At 35.4% G+C, this 12,677-nt stretch overlaps 1 protein-coding gene across 1 annotated transcript; it reads right to left on the reverse strand.

Annotated features, from left to right (window-relative positions):
- Positions 1-898: 898 nt before the first annotated feature.
- Positions 899-7,052, reverse strand: LOC133875889 (metal tolerance protein 9-like). Its single transcript, XM_062314153.1, has 6 exons — positions 6,744-7,052; positions 4,437-4,549; positions 3,690-3,935; positions 3,047-3,127; positions 1,675-1,905; positions 899-1,411 (listed from the first exon to the last, which is right to left on the reverse strand). The coding sequence occupies exons 1-6, from the start codon at positions 6,949-6,951 to the stop codon at positions 1,067-1,069; spliced, it is 1,224 nt and encodes a 407-aa protein (XP_062170137.1). The 5' UTR covers positions 6,952-7,052; the 3' UTR covers positions 899-1,066.
- Positions 7,053-12,677: the final 5,625 nt, after the last annotated feature.

A 12,677-nucleotide genomic window follows, 5' to 3' on the forward strand; every position in this document is an offset into this window, starting at 1 on the left:
GTGGATCCAATTCGGGAACCCAAATGCCCAACCTCAACCTTCCCTATCCGTTCCGGAAAACCCAAGTGTAGAAGTGAAAAAGCACTACAGAGGGGTGCGACAACAGCCGTAGGGCAAGTACGCGGCGAAGATCCGAGATCCCAACCGTCGCGACTCACGAGCGTGGCTGGGGACCTTCGACACGGCTATAGAAGCCGCCAAGGCCTATGACCGAGCCGCGTTCAAGCTCCGTAGCGTGAGATCAACACAGAGAGGGGGGGGGGGGGTTACGATCGTGGCTCAGATGGGTCCACCGAAGACGACGACGAAGGCTGGGCGCACAATCTCACATGAGGCATTCAACAATCTGGTGAAGGAAAACATGGATGATCTCGGGATGGACCCCACCGAGGGTCTCCAGGACACCATCCAGACCCTAACTCTCCAGGGCGTCGATCTCTCCGCTCCAATCTCTCAAAATCCCCATTTTCACGCTACCCTCCATTTGACGAATCCGACAGAAAAAGCTTCAACAAAGATGATGGAGAGGTAGAGGCCGGCGTCGGTAGGGAAAGGAAAAGGGAAAAAAGAAGAAGGAGAAGAGTATGAGAGAGAAGCAGAGAAACAAGAGAAAGAGGAAGAAAGGTGAAATGAAAGTGAAAGAAATAATAAAATAAGCAGTAGATGTGTGTACAGTGCAACGCCTCATCTGGCGTTGCACTGTACATGAATCCATGCCAACGCTAGTTTGCATTTTGTTTACATAAGCCGATGGAAGAGGGTTTTACGAATTTTGCTATCTATTTTAGCTAAAAACGGGTTTTACATAACCCGGTGGGACTGCTCTTAGATAGCAGAGATGCATACTTTTCTGCAATTAACCTCAGCATCACTTATATAAATTGGTAGCCTCAACAAGTATAAGTAAATACTTCTACAGCTTTCATACATCAGAAGGTAATTGAATAAAATATTTTGTCTGGCACTATAAACAAACAGAGCATAACATGTCAACAAAACATTTTTTAAGGCCTTGATGCCGTGTAAAGCTGAACTCTGGTCATTGCTAGAACCATCATCATTGTCCTCATACCTTGGCCTTGTGTTCAGGCCTGTGAGTAAACTCAAAATCTATATGCACGAAAGCTCGTTCAACTTCAGGGAGTTGCTCAAGCTTCTCTTGAAGTGTCTCACCAATATTATGTGCTTTGTGCAGATACATGTCTTCTGGCAAGACTATGTCAACCTCCACAAAGTAATGAGAACCGAAGGTGTATGCTCTAACTGTGTCAATGTTCTTGATCTCTTCGTGGTGGTTCCATATCAGATATGTTAGCTTCGCCAAGAACTCGGGTGGTGCTGTTCTTCCAATTAGGGATCGTACATTCTCAATGACTGTCTTTGCCCATGTATTAATTGTATATAAGGCTATCTGCATTATATTTTCAAGAACTCATCAGTGGGTGGATAAACTAAAGTTAGCTCCCTGGAAGAATGGAAACTGACTTGTCAAGGCAAAGGGAAGCATTTGGGGCATAAAAACAGAAGTTTCCAACTATTCTTATGCAGGACATGATCGCTGATAAATGAGAAAATTGTACGAAAATGAAGGCCTCTATATATGCAGTATAGTGTAAATTTTGGAGTAAAGAAAGAGCAAAAAACATAGAAATTCAGGTCTTATTTTGAACTCACTATAATAGCTCCAGTAGGATCAATCCACCAGTAATATCTGACAGCTAGGACAGCTGCTGCTAAACCAATTGAATTTGTAATAACGTCAAAAAAATGATCTTGTGCATATGCTCTAACAATTTCGTTTGTAAACCTTCGACAGTAAACCATGAGCACAAACTTCACTACTGTGACAGAAACCATAATCCCAATTACCCATTTCTCCTCTTCAGAATCCATTTTAGTGTGGGACTGTAATAAAAAAAAAAAAGGTATAACAGATAAAAGAGTATTAGTAATGAAACATCAACTTATACAAAATTAGCTGCATCTAGGTAAAACGGTTTCCTACATCCAACAAATAAATGACAGAAGAGATAGCAATTCCCTGATATGGATGGAATTTAGAAAAAAAAAAATGTTCAAATTCTAAACCCTGTCGATTCCAGAGCAAATAGACTATATACTATCACTAAATAAGCATTATTTTCTAATTACTCTTTCATGGTTGAGGACTTCCACAACAGACAGCATGACTACAATATCAATGGGACTAGAGGCTACGTGTATCAGATGCATGTGTAAGTCACTCCACTAATGAGATATGTCTGAGTTGTTGAAATGTCTAAACACTTTCTATACCTTTGAGTTGTACTAAATTACCATATAACATAGCAGGCAAAATCATTAAAAAGTATCCATATAACATAGTAATAGACCAATAAACTATCCAATCTAAGCAAATTTCTACCAATCTAGTAATGAGTTTTTTCTTTCTTTTTTTTTTTTTTTTTTTTTTTTTTTTTTTTTTTTAGATGTGCACGGTGGTTATATATATTTTTTCTGACGAGGAACCCTCAAAGGCCTCACTTCGTGTACCCATTCTTGAAGGTTAAACCACGGACTTGTGCAACACGCCTCCACCACACGAATCAGGTAATTCACGGTTTCGTCGCGGGGCATGGCCCATAAGAATTGTTTGCACCTAAAGAGATTTGAACCCTAGACCTAATGGGGATAACCACCAAAGCCCAAGGCCTTTACCACTTAAACCAACCCCATGGGATTAATGGTGGTTATATGCCTAATCTATACAGGGAAAAATCTAATCATGCTCACATGTACTTGTATGAGGCTGAGGGAGAAAAAATCCCTGCTTGGACTATTACTAAGAAGTGATACATTTACTAGGTAACTGAGGCCGTTGTATACTTCTCTTGAATTATCTGTGGTAGAGGACAAAATTAATTAAGACCTCCAACAAGACCTTAGAAAGCGTGCATATCAGCCCAAAGCCTTCTTAAAGCCAATTTGGGTTAAAATCTGACTCCAAACCCAACTACTTGCTGTCTGGCCATCATTAACTGTAGACAGTTAAATTGAAGTTGCATACCTTATCCATGAGTTGTCGAGCAGACTCGAGCAATATTTGTAATCCGAGAGTTGCCATTACTGATGCAAAAACAATGATGCCCTGTATGCTCAAGCTTGGTTAGTACACGCTTGTTGTAAGTAAAAGAAAAGAACGAAAAAGCTGAATCTATGGACAAATTCAAAAGGTATTGGCATATGGTACTCGTTGTTCAAACACGGTTTTTGTCGATAACCTCTGACCAATCAATCGAATATTGATTAGTACGTACTCAATCGAACACTAGGCGAAAATGAAAACTGCTCTTCTATTCAAAATGAAATGTTCCAAATGTTCATGGAAATTCTTGCTCCAATTGGAATTGGACCAATCATGTTTGCTCTTGAACTTACAGTTCCAAATTAAGCTATCATCGATTTACCTTTGAGTGCTGATTTGACTGGCTTCCAGTCTTACCCTAAAACCTGATTCTTTTTTTCCATGGGTTGAAAGACAATAGATAAAAAACTCTTGTCCCTCCCATCTTCCTTTAATGAACATTGGTAACCAATACTTTCTAGCTGGTTGCGGGAAGTGAAAGCCTAAATTTTAGATTGACTTTAAAGTGTTTCTTACACTTGCAAAAAATTTTGGATTGGAAAACCTAGGAAGTTTGATTTCTTACCACTGGTTGCATCCGCTTCTTTCCAATTGGATAGTTATACTGGTTGGGGTACCTCATTGCATTTGACGTGAACCATAAAATAAACCCTGACAAGAGATCCAAGAGGGAATCCATGGTTGAGGCAATAACTGCTAATGATCTGCTCTCAATAGAAGCGAAAACCTTTGCTCCAAAAAGCACCAAGTTAGCTATGTTCGATGCATGAACTGCCATCCTCTCGCTCCTGGCAAGCTGCTTCATTTCATCCTGAGAAAGTATTGTGTTCAATGACACACAAGCCTTCAGTTGAGAAAAGAACTTATGCATTGGTGAAAATCTCATGAAGCTATTGACCTTTTTTCGTTGACCATCATCTTAATTAATTAAATGTAAGTAGGCACATATATGAAACACTCAAATATCCGAGTAGTTTTCATTCAAATATTATTGCCTTCTGCTTTGCATTACTATACCCTTAAAGAAAAAAGAAGCCTCCTTTTGTTGTTCCAGAATTTAAATCTAAATACAATAGCAAAACATAGATGGAACAGAAAATCAGAAAGAGCTAATGCAGATTCAAGTCTCTACATGGCCTACTTCTTGAATAAAACTATGCCTCTAATTAAACTCGAGGTAGTTTTGCACCATCTTGCCAAAAAATAAACACAACCATGTTTCGTTTCCTAACACTAATGCCAGAAAGTGTCAATAACCCATTCATCCAAACTAAATCAAAAGTTGGGGGAAAATGAGACCAAAACAACCGACCTCTGTGAGACTTCCAGGAAAACCACCTGCTTCATCCATGGCCTCCATCTCATTAAACCCTTCAATGAGCTTTTTCTGTTTCCTATAATATTCTGTAACCTTGGTTGGTTTCCCTGAGATCAAGAATCAATGAAGAATAAGTCGATCAAGAAGGTACTTTGACGAGGCTCACAAATAAAATGAAATGTTCCCAATTATATATTAGAGTAAATACGTCTGGCACATGTGGTTTAATGATTTTATTTTTTGTCCCATGTAGTTCATTTCGTATCGTAAATGGTACCTCGTCTATGGTTAATGGCAGAGATGATACCTCCGTCCAAAAATTGACGGAAGTCTACGGCATAGTCTTTAACTCTACACTTGTATAAAAAAAATAAAAAAAAAAAAAAAAAAAAAAAAACTTAAAAAAAGAAAGAAGAAAAAGCTCTCATTGCCCAAGGGGGTGGTTCAGCCCACCTTAGACCAATCGATTTGGGGTGGCTGAACACACCCTAGGCCAAACGGGAATGGCCAAGCCACCCCCAAGGCTCTTGGAGGTGGTTTTGGCCACACCCATTTTGCACTTTGGGGGTGGTCGATTCACTTCTATGACCCTTGGGAGTAATTCGGCCACCCTCTAACCAGTCATGGGGGTGGCTCGATACACCCTTTTTTTTTTTCTTTTTTTTTTTTGTCAAAAAGTTTTTTTATTTTTTTTAATTTTTTTTTTTTTAAGTTTTTCTTATTTTTAGCTTCTTGTTTTTAATTATGCATAGGGATACGTGTCAGTTTTTTAAGACATGTGATGTGGATTTCCGTCAATTTTTGAACGGAAGTTGTACGGATGTATCATCTCCATTTTTAATTATAAACAAGGTACTATCAATGATACGAAATAAACTACAAAGGACAAAAAATAAGTCATTATACCACAAAGAAAAAAATGTAACCAACCCTTATATTAAATATTTAGGAATAAATTGAACTTTAGGAAAGAAAAGCATAAGGAAAGGTTAAGAAATTAAATCTGACATCAATATTTCAAACATCAACAACCGATATCGTTTATGTGCTCACGTATGAGCTGTATCCTCAATACTCTTAACATGTCTTCGTTTTGTAATAAACTTTTGTGGGAGTTTCAACCCCAACCCAAAATTCTTTTCCTGAAATACAAAGGGAATTTTGCTAATGACCTCACCAACGAACATTTGAAACTCACCTTAGATAAGTAGGCAAAAATCCGTGGAAAAGTACAACAGTCAGATTTTCCTCTCAAAAAGAAGTCTTTTTTTTTTTTTTTGTTAAAAAAAAAAAAGTTTTGTTTATTTAAGTATATAATTATGGAAACAACTACAAGAGATGTCTTGACCCAGTAGCAAGTTTAGCTACTACCGTGCGACCTGATTGAGGCTTGAATTCAAATCCTATTATTTTTTATAATAATAATAAACTCCAGGAACATACTTGTCCATGTCAACTACGACCGGAAAGGGCCAAAAGAAAGATCATCCACAAGTTAATTAAAAGATGTGTAAGATCGATCTATCTAGCATCGTGTGCCTTGTTTAAATTTGCAAGAAAGAAAGACCTTACAGTTTACAAATTAAGACCTCAGAAAAAATTGGCACCATTTAATTAGGAAACTCTAAAGTATGTTTATTAACGTGTTTTGAGAAGTTTTTTTATTTTATTTTATTTTATTATTATTTATTAAAAAAGTTTTCAGATGTGATATAAGATGTAAAAATAATTTTAAGTATTTACGACTACATACAATTTAGATAATGGGCAATGAAAATCAACCTACGAGTGTTAATTTAAGAGCTGATTTTTACTGACACATCATCAAGTTGTATAGCAGTCGTATAACATTCTACTAAATAATATTACTCTTTAAATTTTTTGTTAATATTTTTATTTTGAGGAAAGAAAATAAAAACAAAAAGAACAAAGAAAATTTTAAGAACCCTAGCATTGTGGTAGAGATTGTTGATGGGACAACTTTTCTTTCGGAGGGGGCGGCCGGAGTTTTCAAGGGGAAACAACAATACAATACAATACAATACAATAGTAGCTATTGATACCGTCTACCCTTGATTTTTCATCTTCGATCAGTTCCTTGATATATATATATATGTCTTCCGGGTTCTGCTATTTATGAGTTTGACGGTGACGGCCGGCAACGGTTATAGTGATAGTCCAAGATAATGTAGAGTGAGTGAGTGAGTGACGATGTACAATATAATATGAGTTTCGTTCTTCTTCACATCTTTTTTATGAAGCGTACGCAGTGGGAGTGGGTGATGAAGAGAGAAGGCTTACTGGTAGAGCGAAGGAGGCGGCGGAAAGTGGAGGGAGCGTGATCGTCATCACGATTATCATCTGCGCTTTGCTGGAGCAGACGGAACTCGTTGACATTGAGTCTCCACGACGACGCTTTGGCCGTCTCGGCTTCCGGCGGCAGTAGAGGCTCCCTTCTGCAATATTCAGGCGTTGCATCGGATATAATCCCAGTACTCTCCTTTTCCATGATGTTTTCTTTTGCTTTCTTTCCAACTATCCAAGTTCTTTTTCAGTACTACACAGGTTGTAACCACCCTCCCCTCCAATATCGGGAGGGAGAAAGATTAATATATATAATAATGTTAATGTATGTTACGCATGTAACCTAACGGCGTGGTTTTGTCCTCTTAACCAATGGTAACCAAATAGTCCGGGCGCCGACCGATGAAAAGAAGCCACGCGTTTTGTTCCTTCACACCTTTTACTAGCATCGGATCCTCCAACAAATAGCTAGCGGTACAAGAAGGTGAGTTTTCAGTTTTCTTTTTCTTTTTTTAATTTATTTTTTTTAACCGTTGGTAGCAAGTAAGACTGATAATTTTTTATACGACTCACGAACTCGACACAAATTCAACATGAAATTAAGAATTTAAGATTTAAGAGTTTGATTATTTTAATTAAATATGGCGTACTTTGGATGACCTTTATAGTCTTATACTTTTGCTTCGACATGACCTGAACTTCACACTCGATATAATGGCGAGCAATTTTTTTACGTATCTTACGAATCTAACATAAACTCAATACAAAATTAGAGGGTTAGGATCGAGGAGTTTAACCAGTTTAATTAAATGAGTCGGATTAGAATTAACACAAACCCAACACTACCTGCAGGCTTACTAACAATTAACGGTCCTAAGGTAATTTCTAACTATTTGAAGTCGAGTAATGTTTCTCACACAACTCTACAAACTTTTTTTTAAGATCAACCATTGAATATTTAGGGCCCACATATAGGAAAACAAATCCGGTAATTGATCATTAAAAAAATTAATTAGAGTTGTGTAAGAATTGTGCAAGAATCATTACTCTTTAAAGTCAATGTAAATTGAACCTTTTTTTTGATAAGCAGTGCAATTCGATCCTTATTTTTAAAGAGATTCACACACAAATGGAGAAGAAATATATTCCAATTAGAAATGAAATTTTAACGCTAACAGCCTCCATGATTCTTGGGATTTAGATTAATTATTGGTCCCTATTTTTCTTATTTGAGTTGCTTGCATTCTGGAGTGTGGTAATTGGCTTAAGTACTTGCTTGAACTTGGGAGAGAATGTCTCCCTTCTCTCTAGAAAATCACATTAATTTTATGGGGATAAAAAAAAAAAAAAAAAAAAAAAAAAAAAAAAAAAAAAAAAAAAAATGGTTCCTAGAAAAAGCGTATGAGGTTAAATTATTTTTGACAACCATGTTTTTTTTTTATTTTTTTAAATATAAATCTATAAACATGTTCTACTTCCCCCCCCCCCCCCCCCCCCCCCCCCCCCCCCCCCCTTTTTTAAATGACGTGAATTGCCTGCTTTCTAGTAATTAAGTCACTTCTCTGGCATGTATATGCTTTTGTTGATTGTGTCGAATTTACGGCTGATTCCTTTTCTCTAGACTCCGACAAAAAGCACTATAGAAATTATCTATGTTTTCATAGTCATGTTTAGAAGATATCATTGATGTTGCCATCAAATAATGGCTACAGTTTTTTTGTATCGTTGCCCCTTAACTATATATATAGTAACAATGTTTCTGTGCAACAAATCTAAACACTTTGTATAGTAGGACTAACATGAAAATAATATATATATATATATATATATATATATATATATATATATATATATATATATATATATATTGTGCAGGTAACATTACTCTTTTTATATTGTGAAAATCATTTTCATGTTAGTATTGTTGTACAAAATGTGTATATTTGTTGTGGTAAGAAGAATCAGCCAGTAACAAAATTTCCATACGAGACGGTGAGTTTGAAGCCTAACCAAATCATCGGGTTTAGTTGAAGCACAAATCTGAATATAAGAAATCAAGAAAAAAAAAAAAAAAAAAATCAGCTCTTTGAACAAAAGACCAAAAACTAACCGTGTCAAACCAACCTAGTTGAACTAACTGCATCGGCAAGGAGGAGCGACTGCAAGGTAAATTAAGAGTAATGTTAGAAGTTTTTCTTGTATTCTTTTGGTGTCTTTCTAATAATGATGTGACTTTTCAAAATCAACATCATGTTTGTGATTGATCACTATTAAATTTTGATTAAATTATGATTTTAAATCCTACCTTATTATTGAATAAGGGATACAAAAGAAACTTATAAAATTACTAAACTAGTTCAAGAAGACTGGTGAAAAGTCAGGTGGAAACGGAGGAGGAAGAGAAAAGAATGGAGCTAGTATGAAAACTTGCTTGGGAAGGTTATCTCTCTTGGGGACTTGAGGTCCACGAAAGTTTTATTTTTTAATTTTTAAACGATCATTTTAATGCTAGCTTTTTGACCAGGAAGTTTTCATAAAATTAATCTTACATTAGTTTTAACGTTAGCTAGCAAAACATAAGCTTACGGTCTTTCACTTTGACATGCATAGAGTAGTACTAAGATTTTCCAACTGTCAGGAATAATGGTTGTAAGCAATAACAAGTGTTGCAATTCATTATTTAGCTCTTCACAAGTTTCCAAATAATAATAATAATAATAATAATAAAAGGTTTTATTAATTAGTTTCTCTCGAAGTGTCTTTTCTTTTCAATTTTTTTTATTTTTTTATTTTATTTTTTTTATTGATAAACTCTCAAAGTGTCTTTTAATTGGCAGTACTCTTACTGATCACAATGTGAGACTTTACTATTCATACTCACATGTATCACACGCACCAGTATATGTTCTGCATATTGAAATCACTGAGATACGCCCAAATAAACAAAATAAACAAGAAAGAAATCACCGAGATATCTAAAGGGTGCGTAGAATTAAATACAAAGATATGATAGATCTTTTAACAATTTTTATATATATTTCATGGACATTGATATCTCTTTTTTAAATCAATCATTGAATCTGTCAGATTTACATATGATCCTTACAGATCAAATGGTTAATTTAAAAAACAAATCTACACGAGATGTACAAAAAATGTATGTGTATTATGTCTTAGAAATATATGATAAGAAGAAAAATATAAAAGAGAGCAGAACCGAATAGAGACCGGTGTGCGGACTACATTTTGTATATTGAAGTATGTGAAATAATATAAAAATACAAAATTAAATAATAATATAAAATATCCTCACACAAAGAAATCTTGCTCTTGAAGAAAAGTAGGGATCGGGATTTAGTGAAGTGCAGCAAGTATATATTCATCCCGTTTGGCTATAAATTTCTTATAAATTGGTTTATAAGAAATTTTCTACAAACTAATTTCTAAAGGTAACATGTGCCCCCTTATGTGGACATAATTTTCTTACAAACCTTACGAACCAGTTTGTAAAAAATTTATGCCCATGTCACTATACGTCGGATAAATTAGAAAGAAATATATATATATATATATGTGATAAAGTTGGGTAACCAGATTGAGTGCTCACGCCTTGCTCAAATATATTCAACCCACTACTCACAATAATGATACTTGGTGGACGATACATAAAAATAAATAATAAGAGTAATTGCACGCATGCAAGCTAAGGCAACTAACAAAAGCAAATCTCTTTAATTCCCTTGGAATTATGGGATAAAGTTAGGTAACCAGATTGAGTGCTCACGCCTTTCTCAAATATATTAATTCAATCCACTACTCACATATATGCATGAACCGTGGTGGACGATGCATAGATATAAATAATAAGAGTAACTGCACGGATGCAAGGCAACTAACAAAAGCAAATCTCTTTAATTCCTTGGAATTATGGAGCTAATTAAACTCTGTAGCAACTTTCTCGTTCATAAACAGAAAGTGAGGAAGACCAAATATTATTCGATCCCTATCCACTCGAAGATGATTGCGTAAGGCAGTCAATTAGTCATTTTGTCTTGTTCTTCATTTTTCTTAGAAAGAATATAACATAAATAAATAGAAGCAAATAAGTTGTTTAGATATCCAAGTTATCGAAAAAGTCACTTTGAGGAGCTTTACAATGATAACTGACAAGTACATACCACCTCAAATATATGCAGATGTCTGGGATTAATATGCTGATCAAGTAGAAATCTATAGAAACTAAGAATAATCTAAAGAGAGAAAGACACGGAAATTAAGGTAGTTCACTGGCGGCTTACATCTACATAATAAAGCTTTATAGACTATATCTTTCCTTCATATTTGATTTGTGTACAATGCTATTTATTTATAGAGTTTTACAGATATTTGAATAATTTCAAATATAAACTGAATTACTTAATTTACGATAATCAAATCATCTAAATCCCTTGATTTAGGATAATCAAATCATCAAGAATTTCTATCCTTATCAGAATCCAACTACACTACAAAAAACTTTCACATTAGCAGCCAACATTTTAGTGGCGACCCAAAAGTCGCTACTAAAGCTCACTCATTAGCAGCTTTATTTACAAGTCGCCGCTAATAGTCAATCATTAGCAGCGACTTTGTCCTCACCGCTATTAGTGGACACAAATATAAGGTAGATAATTAGTAACGACATAAGGTCGCTGCTATTGACCAATGTCGTCGCTAATGCAAGATTATCAGTGGCGACATGTGAGATCCGCCACTGATAGTCTTTCATGGCGCGCGCTGCTAATGATCAAGAATAGTGGCGCCTTTATATCTGATCTAGCATTAGCGGCGACATGTGAATGCCGCCGCTATTGACCCTACACAATAAAAAAAAAAATCATACTATAGCCTATTAAGATTATATTAGCATATTAAAAGTTTTTAAAACAATTAAAACCTATAAAGATTTGTTTTCGTCACGATTGATCTTGGTGCATTTGATTCTAGACTTGGTCAAATGTATCATAAACAAAACACAATGATCTCATGTATCATTCTTCTAGTGTATTAGTCTAATCAATCGTGATATGATCATAGGATCGATAGAAGACCACATCGATATTAATGCATTACTCTGATCAATTGTGATAGAGTTCTATCAATCAAACTTGACACAGTGAAGGTTCAATCCAACGTACGATTGATCATAAGTACTAGTCCAATCGATCATGACAGGATCATAGGATCGATATAAGATCTGATCGATCCAAGTGTATTACTCCGATCTAACCTATTGCATTACTTTGATTAATCGTGATAGAGTTTGATCGATCAAACATGACACAATGAAGGTTCGATCGAACATCCGATCGATCCTAATGTAGTAGTTCGATCAATCATGATAGAATAATAGGATCGATAAACCATCCGATCAATCATAGTGCATTAGTCCGATCGATCGTTATAGAGTTCGATCAATCAAACTTGACATAGTGAATGTTTGATCTAATGTGTGATTGACCCTAAGTCCTATTCTAATCGATCATTATAGGATCATAGGATCGATAAAAGATCTGATCGATACAAGTGTATTACTCCCGATTGAATCTGATTGAACCTATTGCATCAGTTTGATTAATTATGATAGAGTTCAATCAATCAAACTTGACATAGTGAAGGTTCAATCGAACGTCCGATCAATCATGATAGAATAAAATGATCGATAGACCATTCGATCGATCATAGTACATTACTACGATAGATTGATCCTAGTGCATTAGTCCGATTGATCGTAATAGAGTTTGATCAATCAAACTTGACATAATGAATGTTCGATCTAACGTGTGATTGATCCTAAGTACTAGTCTGATCGATCATGATAGGATCATAGGAACAATAGAAGATATGATCAATCCAAGTGTATTACTCTAATCGATCGAACATCCAATCGAT

The sequence above is a fragment of the Alnus glutinosa genome, chromosome 8, assembly GCF_958979055.1.
Source record: "Alnus glutinosa chromosome 8, dhAlnGlut1.1, whole genome shotgun sequence".
Taxonomy (NCBI): Eukaryota; Viridiplantae; Streptophyta; class Magnoliopsida; order Fagales; family Betulaceae; genus Alnus; species Alnus glutinosa.

Excerpts from the sequence above, each read along its gene's own strand:
- LOC133875889 (XM_062314153.1), bottom strand. The coding sequence starts at position 6,951 with ATGGAAAAGGAGAGTACTGGGATTATATCCGATGCAACGCCTGAATAT. Across the intron at positions 1,906-3,046 it reads CTCGACAACTCATGGATAAG|TCCCACACTAAAATGGATTC; the intron begins GTATGCAACTTC and ends TTTTTATTACAG. Across the intron at positions 1,412-1,674 it reads ATCCTACTGGAGCTATTATA|ATAGCCTTATATACAATTAA; the intron begins GTGAGTTCAAAA and ends AATATAATGCAG.